The 21,400-nt window shown below is 39.9% G+C and overlaps 1 protein-coding gene across 1 annotated transcript in view; it reads left to right on the top strand.

Annotated features, from left to right (window-relative positions):
* cfap299 (cilia and flagella associated protein 299) overlaps positions 1-21,400 on the top strand; it is a 75,028-nt gene that overhangs the window by 6,705 nt on the left and 46,923 nt on the right. The window contains exon 3 of the mRNA XM_067521655.1: positions 11,009-11,099. Coding sequence (XP_067377756.1) covers positions 11,009-11,099 — 91 coding nt within the window. The remainder of the gene's footprint in view (positions 1-11,008; positions 11,100-21,400) is intronic.

Below are 21,400 nucleotides of genomic sequence, written 5' to 3'. Positions count from 1 at the left end.
AAACACTAATCATTTCTCATCTGCCAAAGTTATTTTAATGCTTTTTTTTGTTGTTAATGCCTAAAACACCTGTTTGAAAAACTCAGACTAAATTAAATATTTGATTCAAATACAAAATAGCCTGGAAATCGCCCTTTCTGGCAAGCAGAGGGTAGCTTGTTTTTCATCAGCTCTCTGCAGACAGAAGATGAAAATGCTCTGTTAATAATCGCACTTTGCTGGGAAAGACATCACTTGTAACAGCTTTACAGTCTGCAGCGAGCTGGCCGCGCCACAAGTGAATCCTCTCCAAGGTTGTTGAGTTACTTCAAGAAATGCGTTTCTTTGGATGTGATTCTGTTCAAAGTAAATGATACAGCAAATTAATGCATGTTTTTTCCTCTTTTAAACATGACCCTCAAATATTGAGAGTGAAGTGTGCACAACAAATTTTAGTACAGTTCACCGGCTGTTTGGATTATTGCTCCAATACCAACAACCTGTAGGCAACTGTAAACCGACGTATTTGCTTTTACTAAACAGCCTTTGAACTAACAGGTTTCAGTGCTTTTCAGCACATGTTGCAAAAAAGACCTTGACAGGACGGAGGAAAAGGAAAAAAAACTGCATTTGCAGACCTTTTCCGTCAAAAGTGACAAGTTTGAGCTGAGCTCCCCTCCATGTCTGAATGCAGGTTGGTCTCTCTGATTGGACTTCCACTACATTAAGCACATGACCTGCTGTTGTGGTCAAATTGTGAAAACACGGGCTGCAACGTGCAGTGTACCACCTGCAAAGTAACCCGGCACAATCGGTGCTCTTTCTGAAAATTGAGCATTGGGAGCCGTACGCTAAACAACTAGCAAATGCACAAACGTTTTCTTCATCTAAACACCAAAAATGATGAATCACAGTTATATTTGCATTTATAACAAATGGTAAACTGTGTTTTCTAAAATATGCACTTTCCTAAAGCTTCTGCGCCTGCTTTGACCTCTAATGGCATTGGGTAGCCATGCTGTTTTGGGAAGGCCTCTTGCCTTCTCTGTAGGCTTTTACCTGTGTCTCCCAAGGCGTGTCTTTTTTTCACTGTTCTGTCATTGCTGTGTTCCCCTCACCCCCTTCCATTCTCTTCTCCTTGTGCCCTCTTGGAGACCTTTAGTGCCTGCAGGTGTATACATAGAGCTGTCCTAAATTAAGGCCTAAGCTCGCCTGCAGCGTACATCTGATCAATGAATGCCCCTGCACCTGGGGTAATAAAATACCAAGGGAGTGGTGATGGTGCTGTGAATGCTAATCAGATGTTGCCCTGTTGTTGCCCTGCCTCACTCTTAAAATGAGTTCCCTCTGACACGTGAGGGGAGGGAGGTGCTGGCACCACATCATGGCAACTGACAAAGACCAAACAAAAGACTCGGTGCTCTCATCAGACGTAAGTGAAACTCAGTATTTTATTAGAAAGAAAACTTGACTGCTTGAATGAAGGGGATGCGTAGTATAGTATAGTCATGTATCCAGTTTTTTATCTTGGTTTTTTTATTGTCGCAGATCTTTTCCTGCTTCTGCACGAAACGGCTGCATGGAGCTGGAGCCGACTCATTTGTGTAGTCGGGAACAGTTGATCGTCCTGCAGCAGACCAGCACCGTAGATTTAAGTTTTGTTCAGACTTAAAATATACCTGACAAAATAAGTAGGAAAAGGGCAAGAGGTTGCAGAGCTGGTAAAAGGTGAAGGGGCGGAACATAAAACAGGCAAGTGAGGGAGAGAAGATTTAAGCCGCATCTCCCATCTCTGATTATGGGCAACGTGAGGTTTCTGGAGAACAAGGTGGACAAGTTGACTGCACTTGTGAGGAAGGTAGATATCTTTCGAGAGTGTTGTTTAATGAGTTTCATGGAGACATAGCTGCAGCACAGTGCAGGCGGATCGATATATTCACAGTTTCTCCTCTGAACATGTCCAAACCACCTCAATCTGTCCTCTCTGACTTTATCTCCAAAAACATCTAACATGAGCTGTCCCTCTGATGTCCTCATTCCTGATCCTGTCCATCCTCTTCACTCCCAAAGAGAACCTCAACATCTTAAGCTCTGCTACCTCCAGCTCTGCCTCCTACCTTTTCTTCAGTGCCACTGTCTCTAAGCTGAACAACATTGCTGGTCTCACCACCGTCTTGAACATCTTTCCTTTCATTCTCGCTGATACTCTTTTATCACACAACACACCTGACACTTTTCTCCACCCGTTCCAACCTGCTTTCACTCACCTCTTCACCTCTTTTCCACACTGTCCATTGCTCTGAACCGTTGACCCTAAGTACTTAAAGTCCTGCACCTTCTTCACCTCTGCTCCCTGTAACCTCCGTGTTCCACCTGGGTCCCTCTCATTCACACACATGTATTCTGTCTTACTGCGGCTAAGCTTCATTCATTCCCAGAGCAGACCTCCACTCCTCTCTAGATTTACCTCCACCTGCTCCCTTCAGTCCTCCTCCACACCAGTCACCTCTTCTAGTCTTTGTTCTCTTTCATATTCCTCTTTCATCAACTCTTCAAAGTTCTCCTTCCATCTTCCCATCACACTCCTGTAACCTGTCATAATAATCCATCCATAATTATCAACAGTAGTCCTTTTTCCATGGGCACCCTGTAAATCAACAACACCAGTGGCAGTGGTTGTTGACTTGGGCCCTGACTGATGTGGCAGTCATGATTTGCGTGTTCAATTCGGCATGTGTTTTACGTTGGACACCCTTCCTTGTGGAACATTTATTCAGACTTGGGATACGAGAAGACCCCTTGTGGTTGCATAGGATGGTTAATGGTACTGATGTACTCAAATGTTAAAGAGGCCTACAGCCCTTCTGCACTTCCGCCCTCGGGCAGGTCTGACCACAACCTGATCCACCTCCTGGCTGTGTACAAGCCCCTGGCCTGAAAAGCATCACTGAATATAAGACCACCAGCCAGGACAAAGGGGAGTGTGGATAGAGCTAATGGGTTTTAACACATTTTTCAATGGATGTGCCTCATGTCCACCCCCCAATGAGCTTCACCACAAGTACCCAGCTCTCACCCCTGCACGACTCTATCACCACTCCTGTCTCTGCAGCGATGACCATCTCAGCACAGCAGGTGAGGAGAGATCTATGCAGGCTTTGCCCCACAAAGGCTGCAGGTCCCGATGGAATCAGCCCCTGGGTACGGAAAGCCAGTGCCCCACAGCCATGTGGCATCCTTCAGCACATCTTCAACCTGAGCCTGCAGCTGAAGAGGGTGCCTGTGGGATGGAAAACTGGGTGGATTATATTCTTTGACGTCTCCAGTACTTTTAACACAATCCAGCCTGTCCTGCTGGGGGAGAAATTAAAGAGCATGCTCACTGACACCCCCACAGTTGCCTGGATTTTGGACTACCTCACTGACCAACCCCAGTATGTTTGCCTGTCCTGTTGGGGATATGACAGAGTATCGATCAGTGGATGACAGTTTTGTTAACTGGTCTGAGCTCCAGCTCAACATCAGTTAAACAAAGGAACTGGTGGTGGACTTTGCGACTCCTGTCAATCCTCTTTCCATACTGAGAGAGGGGGTGGAAGTAATTTCGGATTACAAATACCTGGGTGTCTACATGGACAATAAACTGGACTGGTCAGTTAATGCAGCACCAATATACAAGAAAACCTTGAACAGGCCGATTTTCTAAGGAGACTAAGGTCCTTTTGACTGTCTGTGGTAGCCGGCTGCATCTTCTATGCTGTGGTTTGCTGGGGCAGCAACATGAAGGTGGCAGACAGTAACAGACTGGACAAACAAGTAAGGAGGTCTGGTTCTGTTCTGGGGGAGAAGCTGGACCCTCTGCATGTTGTGGCTGAGAGGAGAATGTTGTCCAAACTCCCCTCAATCCTGGACCCTCCCACCCACTCCACTGTGTGCTGGCTGCAGAGAGCAGCACTTTCAGCCAGAGACTGATCACAGTCAAGTTCTCCACAGAACAGCACAGGAGATGCTTTCTCCCAGTGACCATTAAACTGTTCAACTCATCCCCCTTTTGTAAAAAGGAGGGGGACTAAATGTTCAAAATGGACAAATAGAATTATTTTTATTTCATTTATTTTTATTTCATTTATTTTTACTCCTATAGCTGTTTTTTTTTTTCTTACCTTTTGATCAGTAGTTTTAACCAGTGCTTGTTGTTGTCTTAGTTTGGAAGTTTTTTACTTTCTTTTTCTTCTGCCACCCTCTACTACAGGTACACAACATCTGGTTTTTATCCACCTGCTCTCATTGACTGTTGCAGGTTTCTCTTTAATAATTCATTTCTTAAATATTGAACAGGATTTCTATCGAATGTCTGTGAACCCACTTACACTACAGGATATTTTGGGCAAATAATTAGTTCTGACTAGCATTGCATCGGGAATCCCCACCTTAGTTGTGAGGAAGGGTGAATCGGATCCTATACCAACTCTACTATGCTTGTAGAGTGGATCCAACATTAGGCTGAAGCTGAATGTATAGTCAGAATAATTAGTTGTGTGCAGGTGGTAGTGAGTTTGAACTTGGGCTCAGCTGGGAAAATCTTCAGATTTGTTAAGCTTGTTATAGTCTTATCCAGTCTTGTACTATATATGTTTACTATGAAGAATTATAAATATCTTGTTCCTTCTCAAACCATTTAAACTGCCTAATCTGTCACATTGAAAATGGTGTTTTGTATAATGTAAACAAAATAAATGCCCATTAGTTCTCTCGATAATCTCTCTTCTTTGACTAATATTTCATATGAAGACACAAGCCAGAGGAGCAGGGGAGCAGTGCTGAACAGACGTGAGGCCTTTATTACTTTTCTGTCCGGGCTCTGGCTCAGCTGCAGACGTAAATGTCAGCATATGTCCTGACCTTGCGTGCTCATGGCAGCCCTGTGAGGATCCCATTAGGCTCCCTGCGAACTCCACACAGTCTAGACCACAGCCATGCTCATTGTCCATTGTTCTGCTACATTTTTGTAGTCTGCCTTAAGAAACCTCCACTCTTTAACTCTGCTCTATATTAAAAGTGAGCTAACACTTGCTGTGCCAAGTAAAACCAGTGCCACAAACACGCAGCGTGAATACATTTCACTGCATATCCCACCTCCAGATGTGTAGCAAAAATAAAGATTTTGCATGTGAGTGACATGAGAAGCCTCACAAAGCTGCTTCCAGACTCATTTTTAGCAAACCAGATCCCCGCCGCTCTCTGAGACTGCTACTCTGGTTTTGCAGTTTTCATTACATATGCTGTCAAGCCCATTGCTCTTGTGATGGTTGTGGACGGTCGTGTAAATTCGGAGCTCTCCTCTGAAAGCGCAGTTGAGACACACACACACACACACACACACACACACACACACACACACACACACACACACACACACACACACACACACACACACACACACACACACACACACACACACACCCTTCCAGGCTTAAGCTCAGCACCACATCCTTCTGAGCAGCACATTGATCAACATAGATGCGCGTTTTAGGACCAGCTGGTACAGCAGATAAACAGACCTGGATGTTTCCACATTTCAGACATATTTCCTATTAATGACTAGATTAATGAAACCGCTGTATATAAGACACCAGCAAATAGTATGACTGACTTATTTTTTAGACACTTGATGCTGTTCACTTAGCTGATTTGCATTGAACCTTCTGTGTATGCTTGGTATAACTCGGTCTACCCACATCGTTGCTCCGAAGCTTTCAACAATATCTTAATATTTTTATTTTTTTGCAGAGATGAGCTATACACATGTCTGATGCAGCAAAAGTGCAAATCAATCAATTACTCACCGTATTATTCACCCCGGAAAATGGAGCCCCTAAGTCCGTTGGTGGGCTCTGTATCAATAACAAGAACAAACAGGATTTTTATTTTTTTTTTTTATAGCCCCAGTTCAAACAATTTCGATTTTATGAATTCAAGTACAATGCAAAATCTTGCATTCCCTTTATTTTGGCAACAAGACTAAAACTAATAATTAATTTTCATCAAAATAATATATGCATACTCATCTACTACAAATCCTCCCTTATCAAAAATAAAAATTTAACTTGAATTGATTTATCAAGGCTTAACAATCTTTATATTTTACTTTATATTACTTTATTGTTATTTTTTAATACATTCCTTGACCATTTTTACTTCTGATGATGGATTTACATCAGCTGAATATGCAGTTATTTTGGAAGGTTTAGTTTTAAATTTGCATCTCCTTATATGCCATTTCACAGCAAACTTGGCGCTAACCCTGTTCTAATAATGGTGCACATCTTGCTATTACAAATCTTCTTTTATCATCACATAAAAGTGATTCAATGTACACAGCAAATTGCTGTAATTTCTACAGTAAAATTTTACAATGACTTGTTGTTCTGTCATTTTACAAAGTTTAACTATATTTTGCGATGGGTAAAAAACAACTAGTTACCAACACATTTTTCCACAATGACATGTTGTACAATTACAGGCAAGTTGTATCTTGACTGTAGATGATGCACATTACAGCTGAATACTGTTAATACTTTTTGTTTTGTGAACTATTAACATTTACCGGCTATTTACCGGCAGCTTTAGTTGCCAGGTAATTTCTGTAATTTGAATAGAAATCCAGATGTAGTTGTAAATTAGATTAAAATTAATTATTTTTTGTCTGTAAGAAAACAATATATGCTGTATAAACCCCTCCAATATGTATCCAGTTGTTTACTTTAATTCTTTTACAGTTATTAAGTGCAAATTTTATAAGACTTTGTTAGCAACTTTTTTGCCAAGTAATAACTGTAAATTCTACAGGCAATTTGTTACAGTGTCATTTGTGTGTGTGTTTCAACTTACACACACTGTTGCACCAATATGTATCAGAACCTAAAGGACCCCTAAATTGTACACCCTGTTTACCCATCATGTCCTCTTTAGTCCTGGTCCTGGTTAGTCTCCTCCACTTTATATCATAGTAACCTATAAAGACCTTTTACCCCAGTAATTGACTGAGGAGCAGTAAGTCTCTGCTGTTTGATCATACGTGAAACTGATTTTTCACACACACACCCACGACACTTCAGCCTTACTGCCTCTGATGAAAGAAAGGAAGTGGTTTCCACCTCATATAATGTAGCTCCTATCATCAGACTCCCAGGCTGCACTGCCATCTTCTCCTTTGTAGCTGTTGATGAAGGATGGGTGTTGCAGAGTAAGTGGCCTGTAAGGGTCTAATCAACAGCTAAAATTAGTTGAAAACTACTTATAAATGATTTCATATGTGATGCTTTGTGTTACAGTGTAAGATAATAAACTAATGAGAGAGAAACTACACTGTGAACATGTGCAAAACAGACGCATTTATTAATTAGAGCTTGTTCTCTTATTTTAGGATTTACCATGTGGCAGGTTTTCTTTTCCAAAACACTGAAGTTTCTAAATCTACACGTCAGATTTCACTTCAAAATACAAAACTGAGTCTTTGCAATCTTATTCTTTTTCTCCCGTGTTTTAACAAAGTCATTTTGCCTCAATGAGATCTCAGTGTGGGAAAGATGACAGTGCGTCTATTGATCCACCCGCAAAAACATGCAATTCTCCGGCAGGCAGTGCATGACGTGCAACCTCCTCAACCTCCAAAAGCCAAGGTGGCCACAGTACACCCAAAAAAAACTCAGGTAGAATATCATATGTAGCACATGTGTAACTGATACGTTCAGCTCATTGTAATCAGAGGTGACAGAGGATTTTAGAAAAACCCAAAATAAAGTAAATTGTCATGCTGTGTGGAATTTCCCCAGACGTTAGCCAGCCCAAAATAATATTTTCCATAAGATTCATTTTCCCAAGCACTCTGAGGAAACATTCTTGTATGGTATGTGCTGTTTCATTAAATAAGAAAAAAACAAAACAAAACACTATTGTTCATTGCTATGCACCAAATCATTGAAAGCTGCAAAATAACAAAAGCTTCAGTTTGTTTATCTGCTTTAATAATGTTTGTTTGTTTAGTTTTTTTTAAAATCCTCCTACTGAATATTTATGCTCTAGAAAAGAGGATTACAATAAAAAGCAACTCTTCATTTCAGCTGTGCTGTCAGTGTAGGTCAGTGACTAAGTGTGATGTAAATCTTTTCAGTGGAAAACCGGCAGCTATAGAAGAGCGAAGGTGCAAAACAAAGTGGGCACAATGCAGAGCAATTCTACACAGTTGTATCAACATTGTCAAAATACCCCAAACCCGGAAAAAGGGCTTTGTAAATATTCCATTCTTTCACTATGTGTCCTACTGTCTCATGTAAGACTATTCTTAATGTGATAAAATCATACGTGGCAGCATCCCATTACAAGTTATCACATGAGACACAATTGTCACATTCTCAAGTTTTGAGGCCAAGAACTGTTAAAACTTTGGTTATCTTTACACACTTAAACCTACACCACACAAACCTCTAAGCAGAATGAAACCACAAATTCAGAACATGTCTGATAGAGCTAGATGGCGCAGGAAGAGGGTTTTTGGAATGGCAGCACAATGCTGTGTTTATGCACGTGTACACTTACTGTAGTGGGTGTTACAGTAACAGCTGTTCTCCCCCAGCAGCAGTGAGCAAAGCGCTGGATAAGCTAACAATGACGGTCTTAAGCATATTGATAGAATTTTTGTAAATTCAGTCTCTTTGTCAGTTGGAAATTTGAATGCCACAGTTTTATAACCTCTGAAATGAGTAGAAACATTGTCATTTTGATGGTGCTTTTCCATTGAACGGTGTGTTTTTTTTTTTTGTTGTTGTTGTTGTGCTTGTTTTTTCCTCCTTTCTCAGTAAGTAAAGTCTATGAAATGTCCCTCTGGAATAGAACTCTTTGAATTAGATTTGCACGGCAGGGCCAAAGCCTTATGAAGATTAAGCAAACGAGCCCACTGCAGCAGTTCGGTGGGTTTTAAGGTTCCTCAGGTGGAAATGCAGGTAGAAAATAATTCTCTGGTCTCTGGGAAAAGCATTTGACTTTTAGTGACTTTGACTTTTTATAGCTGGTTTCTGCTATTGTAATAAAGAAAGATACAATAATTTTTACCACATTTGTAAAATCTAATTCAAGATCAGATACAACAATCCACTCGTCATTATACTTCCAACACAGGTTGTGTCAGTGTTTTTGGTGAGGGTGGTCTGGAAAAAGTACCCACGAAGCAGATGCTTGTACTCACTTTTGTATTGTTTCCCACTTCCCACTGGCAAAACAACACACCCTACTTTCTGAAGTAAATTCAAATCCGTTGGACATGTGCTCTAAATCAGACATGTCTTCAACAAGCCAGATGATGACTGTTCACATCCCCTCCCTTTTTTTCCCCCTGCTAATTCCTGGGCCCACCTGCCTTGACCACAATCCAAAAACAGGACCCAACATCACGATTTGCTTTATAACCAGTCATTAGCCTCTAATAACCATCATTTAATAGTGAATTTCTTGTTATCCCTTCTAAATGAGCCTTGATAAGAAATTTGTTAATTGACGGGAAACTCAAACTTGCAGCGGGTCCATATGTTACGCTGAAGTATCATTCACTCTCCATGAGTGTGTGTGTTGCTTTAGCTACTGGATGGGGTAACCCCCGTCACTTGCCTCCTCAACACCTGTGTTTACTTTGGGGCCTGGGCCCCCATGACCCAGCAGCAATCCTTCACTAACTCAGAAGATGGAGCGAGGGTCCAGCCTCCAAATATGTGCTGTCCATGCACTTTTCCCACTGTGTGATTCCTCTAAGACTGCCCATTATGGGGCACTGGCCACCTGAGGCGTTTAAATAACAAACGGTCCTAATTCTAGTAGATTTAAGCATTGATAGCCACAGAAATCTACTGTAAAGTTAAGGTAAGCTGACCACACAAATTGTATTTGTCCTTGTTGATGATGATTTTTTAAAATATATAATTAAAGCGGCTGAGTTCCTCTTACAACTTAAGCTAAGGTCCTTTATTTGTTACAGAAAAAATGTGTCCATATGAATGAGTATCATAAAGTATGTCAAGATGATCATATCATGTCAGATTTGTAATATTGCTTGCAGTTACTTTTAATATTTCTGTTTGTAATGTTGTTAGGTTAAATAAAGGTTATGTAGAAGAGAGTTAATCTTACTTTAAGAAAGATATTTCAAAACAATTGTTTGGGTATTTGTGCCAGAACCAGAAGATTAGTAAATATTGCAGATCCCAGAGATGCTTTTAATAATGTCATTTATAGTTGACTAAGTGACCTGTCTCTCTCCCACGCGCACACACACACACACACACACACACACACACACACACACACACACACACACACACACACACACACACACACGCATTCTTAACCACATCTGAGAGGTTACCAATGACCTGTTTACGGCCTTTAGGATGTTTTGTGCTGGATGCCTGCCAGTGTTCTGCTGCTTTTACAACAGTATTAACTGTTCATTATATTGGCACCAGTGCTTTTTCAGGTGTGGATACATCAGTGTGTCCCCAAACCATGTTTCCATGGAAACAAGTCAGGTCACAGTATCATATGTCATTTCACATGGGTATTATTTATGTTTCTCTGCATCCTGAAATTAGCAGAGGCAGCTGTGATAGTGTCACATTCTTCAGTGAGTAAAAACACTCACTTCTCAACATCAATTATGGCCATTTCTGTTGTAAAATGGTATTTCCAGTCATTGGGAGTGTCTTTTTTTACATCTTGAATTTTATTATATCTTATTATTTGTGAATACATTTTCATTATATTCCTGAAAATGTAGTATCGGGCTTATATTTAGTCAGGAGAGGCTTTTGTTTATTTCATAATTAATGTTACAGCAGAGACAGCTACACCATGTTAAAGTGTAAAAGGCTTCAATGAACAACCTTTAACGCTACGTGTGATTTTTTTTTTTTTTTTTTTTTTTTTTCTCGCTTCAGGTTAAGAAAAACATTTCAAACTGACTGTGTGTTGTCTTTTCCAGGACACTGGCAAGTGCAGGAAAAGAACTCAAAGATAACTTCCTGAAAGCCCTGGCAGAGCGAGAGGAGGCCAACCGCAGTGGGAAAATGACTGTGAGTACATTATTACAGCACTCAAATTGCTACGTAATGGGATTCCCCTCAAATATTTCTGCAATTCCATTAAGATTGGAACAGTATCCATACTGTGTCAAGTTTAGTGGAAATGCCCCCCCCCCCACCCCATCCCATCCTTTCCCAGATACCACACTACTACCCTGTTTACTTCAATACCTTGTCTTAAGTGGGCTTTTCGGAATGAACCAACAAGAATAATGGTTTCAATATCAGCCTTATTTTCATAATATATAAATATAGAGTAAGCACTTGTTGTTCGGTGCCTGCATAAGTCATCTGTACAATCAGTACCAATTACATGCATCATGTACTTGTATTACTTTTTTTTTAGCTTAAAAATGAACCAAATTGCAATGCGAAGAGAACAATTGTTATAGTTTGTTTTTATAGTTCAATTTATAATTTCTATCAATGTAAATCAGGCAGACTCTGGAGCTTCTTGCAGATTTTCTTGGGTCTTGTGACAATTTAGGAGTTTAATGCAGGCAATACAGGCGGGAAAAAAAAAAGGATCTCAGTCTCATCAAGTGCTCTGAGACGAAATCTTTCCATTTTATGAAATGCAAGTACAACACAGAAAAGATGAGAATTTTGGTGCATACTAAACTGAGTTCTGCTTTCAACATTTTGTTTGAACATTGGCAATGAGGCTTCTGACCGTGCGGCGGGTTGGTAGCTCGATCCACCATTGTGGGATCACTGAGCTGAAGACTTTTGCTATGGATCTCTTGCTATGTGTTGAAGAGACCACCAGATGCTGTTTGTTGGCAGAACTCAGTGGGCGGGAGTGATTGTAAACCTGAATGAGGGAGTTCAGACAGGTGCTGCTGAATTGATGACTCTGTAAGCCAGAGTCAGAGCTTTGAACCTGATGTGGGCAGCTACAGGAAGCCAGTGCAGAGATCTGAGGAGTGGTGTGACGTGTCTTTTTTTTTTTTTTTTTTTTTTTGGCTGATCAAATATGAGATATGCTGCTGCGTCTTGAATCATCAGGAGGGGTCTGACTGTGCATGCTGGTAGCCCTGTCAACAGAGCATGGCAGTAGTCGAGACGAGATATGATCAATGCCTGCACCATGAGTTCGGTTACATGTTCAGGAAGGTAGGGTGTGATATTTCTGATCACATAAAGGGTATGTCTGCATGCCCCAGAGACAGAAGGATGTGGTCTGTAAAGCTCAGTGTGTCGTCAGTGATGACTGTCCAGTCCTATTATAAATTTACATTTACAGTAAGAACTGTTTCCACATTTCCCCGTAATTTGGCAGCTGCATTTGAGCATCAAACCCTTATTGCACATTAGAATATACTTGTACAGACAGTGGCAAAACAAAAAACTGTACTTTATTCGTAATTCAAATATTCAACCGTAGTGTATGGGGTTTTGTTTTTCTTTTTTTTTCTTTTTTTTTTTTTTAGGCTATTGCTTCTGCAAACTCCTGTCTAAAGCAAGGTGAACTCTTGAGTTGTATTTTACTGTAGGACCAAACTGACATGATAATGACATTTGAATGCACAAGGAACATACGGTAATTTCTCATCTGGCCACGAAGTTGAGTATTTTTACTACAATCATTACTTTTAACACGATCTTCTGTCTATTTACAGTCAAGTGATCTATGGAACACACTGTAAACTGTTTGAGGGGTTGTAGTGGAGATTTTCCTCCGGGGAGTGTTGGTGCCGATAGACTTCCACGATAGCATCTTCCAAGATGCTGGCGTTCAGAAATTAGTTTTGTTTGACCTCAATTTACCTGCCCCTGTGGGATTCGCAATTATGTGTAAGTGCATGGAGGGGAGTAAAGGGAGTAACACCAGAAGTTTTCCCACTGGGTGTTCGTTGAGTAAACGGTAACATGCAAAGCTCCGTCCTGTCTCTTTCAGCCGTTTGCGAGATGTAACAACAGCGTTTTTCCACTAGTGAAAAAAAAAAACTAAAAAAAATATTTCTTCCTGTATACAGAAATTGGAGCCAGAATAAAAACAAGTAAAATATCATGTTGTGTGTCACCAACGTTGTTTTTCAGACACGATATTCTCCCACCTCTGGTTGTCTTTCATCTTAAGAATTTCCTTTGCTGAAAAATGGGATGAGGAAGATGTTTATTTTGCTTTGAGCCCCACTCTGTTTAAAGTTGAACCCGACTCTGTGCCTAATACCTCTTTGAAACTGTTTAAGTAACGGATAATGTTAATACAGTTTGACGAGACTTGACCTTTGTGCTATATTTACACCATACTGATGTATTCCAGAAAACACTCGCACACTTTCAGACTTGTAGCAAAACGTTTCGTACATTACATTTGTATTGCTCTGCGTGTATATTTTAAAGTGTTCGAATTGGGATCTGCTTGTATGAATTAATCCGTGTGGTATTTATGCATATGTTACATGTTCAGTGTTTTTATGACACAAAACATCTGCTAAAAATTTCAAACTATTATGCAGCATGAGGAATTTTGGACCCTATTTGAATTTCTTCCATCTGCTCTCATTTGCACCCAAAATCCTCTTGATGGAAGTATCAAGTTACCTCCATTAATCTCCAATACGGTTCAATAAGACCACCCAGCATTGTATCGTTCGCACTGTTTGGCGTAGGCTTTCTAAAGGTCTATTGAAACACTGAGACCCGAGGATCAGACCCACTGACACATGCCAGGTCCTTAACTCTGCACACTCGTGTTTACTGCCCTCTAATGCAAAGCAGTCCTGCATGTTTATTTGTTTTTATTTTCATTTTTGGTAAATGTTGCACTTTGTTATTCTAGGAAATTTCAGTCATTACATATTCATGGGTTAACAGAGGCCCAAACTTTGAATCGTCTTGCTTTAAGTCATTTAAAGTCTAAATCGCACACAACTTTTCGAATTTGTTTTTTCTTTAACTTTCACGGTCCTTGAGAGAGTTTCAACTATCAGCTACTTAATTTATCATAAAAGGTTTTACCATTGTTGTGAAAGATGGCAGAGACGCAGAAACTCTTCCATTTCAGCAAACAACGGACGGGGAAAAGCAAATACTTAAAGCTATTGAGTTATTGGCTTTCCTTGAAATGGATGACGTATTCATTGTCATCTTGTGTCTCGTTCCTCACAGGGGTCACTCTTTTGTTCTTCTTTCATGTCATGCTCAGCCTTTCAAGTCAGGTTGAAATTACACCTGTCAGTTAATACACTTGTCAGGCTGTCCTGTCTCTTCCGTCCTGCCCCAGACTGCTTTACAGATGATTGATAGCAGACATGACTCTTAATGAACAGAACTCCTCTTCCCTTTATGTGCAGCCCCTGCCCCTCAACAATTAGCCTCTTTTAACAATAGAGGCAAAGAAACATCAGGTAGTGGAACCTGTTTGTTTGTGTTTTTTTTGATGCGTGTCTCCTTCTGGCTTTCTTAGAAATGTTCAGGTTGTGGTCTGTAGAAGGAGCCCTCCTCTACATTTCTGATTAGTTGAGCCTCTAAAGCTCTCAGTGCCCTGCCTTCATTGTGCTTGTTCTTACCTCGGCCCTGTTGCGAAAGCTGCTTCACTGCCAAAAGTCACACACAAACAAAAGCTGCACCTGGGCAGCTTTGGCTTTATTTGCACTAGGTAAGAAGTTAAGTTGTTTTTTTTTTATCAAATCCAGGTCACACCTGCACAGGATGCCTGAGGGTGTCCATTGTTGGGTTCACATCTGAAACTGAAGGTGCACTGCCACCACCCACTCTGCTCCCTGTTTGTTTTCAGCTGTTTGCTGAGAGGCTCTGAAGGTGTCTGTGTGACTATAACATTATCAAGCTGATGCTAAATTAGAGATTAGACAGTTAAAAGCAGATGTTAATGAAGCATTGAACCTCATTAATTAGACTTTATCTATGTCAAAGCAGTTAAATTAAATAAACACTAAAAGAGTTTTATCAAATTATCATATCCAATTATTTGACAGACATGATGACTGATGATGAGAATTTACAATCAAATCAATGACTTATTTAGTTACAGATAAATTTTAAAATGACTAAAGAAAATTTAATTAACCTGAGCAGTACCTTCACATAAGCCAGTTTGTCTTCTCCGTAGTTAGGAAACTCACTGAAGAGGGTCTTAACTAGATGGAGATCAGTTTAAAGATGTCATTACTGCATGTGAGGATTTGGCGCTCAGTCCAGTGCCCAGTTGCCTGAGGAAAGCCTCATAACAATAAAAAGTGTATGTAAGGAAGGGCCAGGCCAGTCCCACTTACATAATGCAAGTTTGTGCACACTGGATGGAGGCATTTCAGTATTCTCTAAGAAAAGCAAGTGGTCTTCCAGCAGAATAACAGTGTCTGTAAGGTGATACATGTTTCAGCAGGTGGATGAAACTTAGTAGTTTCTGGCAATTTGGAATTCTGGCACTAAAATTGTGCCAGGTTCAGCATTATTAAAGTTTTTTTAGTAGGATGTTTCTTTTTTAAAATACAACAATCTTAAATGGTCCATGGTCCATATTTACTCCTTAAAATAACATTTCATTACAACTAAAGCCTCTCACCCAGTGACACCTGGTATAGGCTCCAGCCCCTCAAGAACATAAACAGGATAAGTGGTTACAGACAATTACTATGTAAATGTCAAGCTGCCAATGTGTTGATATTGATCATATGTGTTAAATGATCTGCAGCACAACATGCAGGTTGTCCGACTAAAATGTTATAAAACTTTGTATGGTTGTGTTCAGGCACTCACTGCACCTGGTTAAAGTTAAGATTGTGGTCTGACTTAATTGGGAAAATATAGGTCAATTCATACACAATGTCGTTATTAAAGTTACAGTTCAATTCAACTTTATATATAGCACCAATTTACAACAAAGTCATCTCAAGGCACTTTACAGAATAAACACAAGCCTTTAAAGATGTATAGAAAAAACCCAACAATTCCCCCTTGATCAAGCCATAGGCAACAGTGGAGAGGAAAAACTCCCTTTAACGAAATAAAAAACCTCCAGCAGAACCAGGCTCAGGGTGGGCGGCCATCTGCCTTGACCGGTTGGGGTGAGTGGAAAGTGGAGAGAGAAAAGAAAAGGGCAACAAAAGCAACAACTAAACATCGGGCAGGTTGCTAGGACCAGTAGCTGCACACTGGAAAACACACAGCTCCAAAGCTGGGGACACCTGCAGAAAGGGACAGAGAGAGGGAGACAGAGAAGGACAAAGACAACTACGGGAAAGAGAGATATAAAGTTAAGTTCTCCGCGGAATGAGAGAGCGGAAAGGGGCATGGGAGAAGGAAAGGAGATCAGTGCATTGGGGGGTGGGTCCCCCAGCAGTCTAAGCTTATAGCAGCAAAACTATAACTAACTATAACCTTTTATTAAAGAGGAAGGTTTTAAGCTGAGACTTAAAAGTAGAGAGGGTGTCTGCTTCCTGAATCTGAACTGGGAGCTGGTTCCACAGGAGAGGAGCTTGATAGCTAAAGGCTCTGCCTCCCATTCTACCTTTGGAAATTCTGGGAACCACAAGTAGGCCTGCATTCTGAGAGCGAAGTGATCTACTGGGATAATATGGTGCTATGAGGTCTTCTATATATGATGGAGTCTGACCATTCAGAGCTTTATATGTAACAAGCAGGGTTTTAAATTCTGTTCTAGATTTAATGGGAAGCCAATGGAGAGAAGCTAGTGAAGGTGAAATATGATCTCTCTTGCCTCTCTCTGTCTTAGGTAGTTACTGGGGCATCCTGAAAGAAGGGAATCATAGTAGTCCAACCTAGAAGTAACAAATGCATGGACTAGTTTTTTGGCATCACTTTGAGCCCTAATTTTGGTAATGTTCCGTAGGTGGAAGAAGGTTTTTCTAGAGATTTGACATTGAAATCCTGGTCCAAAATAACTCCAAGGTTCTTTGCAGTAGTACTGGAGGTCAGACTTATGGCATCTAGAGTAACGATATGGTTGGACATCATATCTCTGAGATTTTTGGGCCCAAATACTATGACTTCAGTTTTGTTTGAGTTTAGAAGTAGGAAATTGTGAGCAACTTAATCTAGCGTTAAGTTGATAGTCACTGACTTGGTCCTCTCTTCTCTGCCCAGCCTTTCCCCTCCCTCCAAAAAAGTTTAGCTTTCGTCTTTACACTCTGAAATGTTCATTCATCATCATATGTAACAAAAATGCTCAAGAAATGTATATTAAAATACGTTTCCAATTGGATTTTCTGATAAAGGATCAGCTGCATGGGCATTAAATTTTATCTTGATCTAAGAAAAAAATATTATTATTATTATTATTATTATTATTATTACCATTTTATTATTATTATTTTTACTCTTTTTGACATTTAAAAAGGAGGACGCAAAGTGGTAAGCGTATTTATATTAAAAATCTGAAAGTAAGTCATTAGGTTTGCAGTGTAGTTGCAGAGGAATATTTTTTTTTTTTTTTTAGGAGACTACGTTGCCTCAAATTATTATGTTACATATTGCTTGCTGTGAGATGCACAAGTTGAGGGGCATGGAATGGTTGAATTTCTGTTAAAAACTACTCTGAAACTAAATGTGATTTGAAGTAACAAAGGCATCTGACATCTTACCACAATTAGTGCATTTGACTCTGTTTAGACTAAGAGACATCATTAATTCTATCTTATTTCAAAGTATGTCACTCAGTTGCAATGCACTTGCAATAAACAATTGCAGTTTTTAAAGAAAAAAGATATTCTACAATGTTGCAATATGCTTAATAGTTTTTATCAATCACAGAAATAGTAGTAGTAGTAGTAGCAGTAATTTCGAACTTTCTTATGCTGTTTTTTATTTTTCATTATAAAGCACTTTTAAATCATCGTGAAATGTTCTCTGGAAGTAGTGAAAAGTTTTCTGCATTCATTTACAATTTTACTGCTTGGAAATAATTTTTAGTCTCTCACCCTTTTAGTTGTGGAATTTAGCCCGTTGCCCTGCACTGCACTCATGCCCAGAGGGGACATCGTGCATAAAGGAAGTGTTTGTCTTTGGTCTGTGGACCCAACGAGTTCTGTATTGATAAGCACCTGTCGTTATAGATAATAAGGTGGTCAGTCATGCAGCCCAAAGATCAAGTATAGCATTGAAATTATAAGAGGTATTCCCAGCCCTATTGCATTACAAGCCATGTGTGTGTCCCCACTGCCCGGTCCCTCTGTCCTTGTCATTGGCAGTAAAAATAACAATGGCAAGTTTGATTTCAAAGCAGCAGGACTACGGTGGACAGCCTTTGGAGAGGAAAGAGTCCTGCAGGGCTATCGTATGACCTTGACTTGAATGGTGTCACAGGGTTGTGGGGATAAAGCCCCAACAGTTTGCAACCATCTATCAAGTGGACAAAAAGCACTTTTTGTCTGGTGAAGCAACCATTGTGATATCTGAGAATCACCTAATTAGCTTCCATTTTCTTTTTTCTTTTCTCCTTTTTGTTGTTGTAATAACGGATTTCTCCTGAAACATGGACTTAAAGCCCTAAACGATGAACCATAACAGACTCAAATTTGGCCCTGTGCTTCTGTTATTATTGGCTCTTCATTCATAAAGTTACACTTTCTGAGCTTTGAACTGCAAGACTTTGGCTACACTTTCTCACAGTTGTAGGTCACGATGAAACCCAAAACGCTTTTTCAAAATCGCTCTTGGCTGATAACAAGACATGGATTTCACGGCTAGTGTCTTAGTCTATAAAAAGAAAACGGATAGGCAAAGCGTTATGTGTTTTGTTAAGTCCACACAGGGCAGCTGTGCCCTATCTCTCAATGCGACATGTCTGCCACTGAGGGATTTAGAAAGGAATGAGGAAACGGCTTAAATGGCTCTCGTGTTATATACAGTAGTATTCTGCCTAATAAAGGGCAATCAAACTACTACAATAAGCCTGTGATTAATCTGAATGTGTATTTTACTAACATTATTCAGACAGGGGTCTTCTCTGAGACATGCAGCAGAGCATTTTTGTTTTGAATAAAAGCATAATTGCCCAGTTAAGTAACAAAAGCCAAATCCAGTTAGAAGCTGTTTCAGGGTGAATGAAAGGGTTGTTTACTTATGAAATCAAACTTCACTTTACCTGTATATCCAACCTAGCCCATATTTTTTTATTTTTTTTTGCCACTGATACCCTGGAGGAGCCCCACTGTAATGATTTCTTCTGTGCCCCTTCCTTCTGTGAACAGCTGCTATTGTCCAGAGACACTTCCCCACAAATGTGGCCCCTGGACCATTTTCTGGGCAAATGAAAACAGATACACTTAATCTAATCTCTCAGGAATTTGTTTTTATTTTTTTACTCTGTCCTTTTATTCGATGTTTCACATACATTGGAGAACATTTGGGTTGCGGACTATCACCATCCAAACATTAATCAGCTTGATTTGCCATGGGAAGGATGGAGGATCATGTACTTAATATCGAAGGAAGTTGTGCGTTAGGTGGCGGTTATGTAGGAGTCTGGATAGACCACGATTGCTCTTTGTCACCAGTTTTTAAGAGCTTTTTAGTTTGAATACGAGATTCATTGGGAGGCAGATTATTAAGGGGATTGTTTTTTCTATTGCAACAATTTAACTAGCATTAAAAAGACTAACTTTTAACTTTATGCTTTTATGGTGTATTTAAATGTAACAATTATTAATATTTTCTTTGTTATTACCAGACAACATTGTAAAAAGAACCGCTAATATTAATATAATATTAGCCCGGTTGTTTAGATTTGTCAATAACTGATTGAAACCGCATTTTTGTTTTTCCAACATTGTAAAAGTTGTTTAAAGTTTTATTGTAAGATTCTGTAGTAAATGGGGGGATAATTTCTCTGTAGTTGTTTTTGTGGGGATGCAGTGATTCAGTTACTTGAGCAGTCAGTGTTGGCAGCATTGCCAGCAACCTCCCATAGTCTTTGAAACACGCAACATCTAAGTAGTGGATATATATATATTTCCTTACATCTCCAAAGCAAAATCAAAAGGAGAGTGAAAGCACCTACTTGGTTTTATGGCACATTTCAAAGGCCAATATCCGCCGTTATCAGAACCATACTTATGGGCCAGTAGGCCCCTGCTACACCTACAACTTTAGCATTTAATGAACTAAACATTATTCTGTTCAGATGAGGGTGCGTATTTAGATTTTGAGCTTTGCCAGTTTGTCACGGGTAGAGAATATTTTTCTCTAGTGCACACGCTTTTTAGAGAATTATATTTGAGAAGATTTGATACTAGAATTGGAAGTGTGAATGCAGTTTAGTCTGTTTGGAAAGCAGAAGGCCTTTCGTATGCAGTGCCTTGTCAAAAGTACTTTGCAGAATTCAGCTTGGACATATTGTGGCCTGAATATTTCCCTTTGACATATCAAGGCCACTGGCTTCTCCCCTGTTGGAGACATATAATATGAGATAAAAATCATCCATAGCTGTAATCAATCACAATTTTACAGGCGTGTTATCTTTTGCATTCTTTTCATTTGCACTCTTCTTGGACTCAGGAAACCTTGGCATGTTTTTACTCCAACTCCCATCCATGTATTCAGATGACACAGGGTGCATGTGCTTGTTATATATTAGGGAGTATTGAACATCTGTGTTAAATACTACCTAAAGGTTTCTCGCCTATCCCAAGAGGAATGTGCACCTGCCATGTGCGAGCTGTGTTTCTTAGATTGCGACGGCTTGAAAACAACACTTTGAGTAACAGTTCCTACAATAAACCTGCTACACCCTGAAATATAGTCACTAAAGTACCTTTAAACTGACATTTCACATAGACATGTGCAGTAGAGTATTTGCCAGTCTATTGTTTTCTTCAGCTTAATTTACATCCTAGAAAATGGTTTTAATGATGCAGCCATTTGTTGCCACCCTTGTTCCCGCTTTTTTTTTTAAAAAAAGAAGTATTTTTAGGTCTCATCTTTCTTACACCACCTTTTTGGATATTCCCCTCAAAACACTGATTCGACTCTTTCAGTTTGTGTCTGGACCCATCTTATTCCTGGCCTCCTGTTGGGGAGAGAAGTCAAGGTCTCCTCTGGCTTCGTGTGTGTGTGTGTGTGTGAGATATAGCTGTTAAGCAATGTTCAATTAATACAAAAAAGCTCTGTTTGATCACAACACTTTATGCTGGAAATAAGGAGGAAGTTTGTGATTTTTCCCAGCCCTTAGCAAGTCACTCACGCTGAATCAAAGAAGCCCAACCCAAACCGTATAGAAAGAAGTCTCTTTTGATAAATCGAATTTCTTTATTAAACCCCCGTAGTATGACTTGTGTTTACATACCAGCTTCCAAAATGCCCATATG

The sequence above is a fragment of the Channa argus genome, chromosome 11, assembly GCF_033026475.1.
Source record: "Channa argus isolate prfri chromosome 11, Channa argus male v1.0, whole genome shotgun sequence".
Taxonomy (NCBI): domain Eukaryota; kingdom Metazoa; phylum Chordata; class Actinopteri; order Anabantiformes; family Channidae; genus Channa; species Channa argus.
This window is presented reverse-complemented; position numbering and strand designations above follow the sequence as displayed.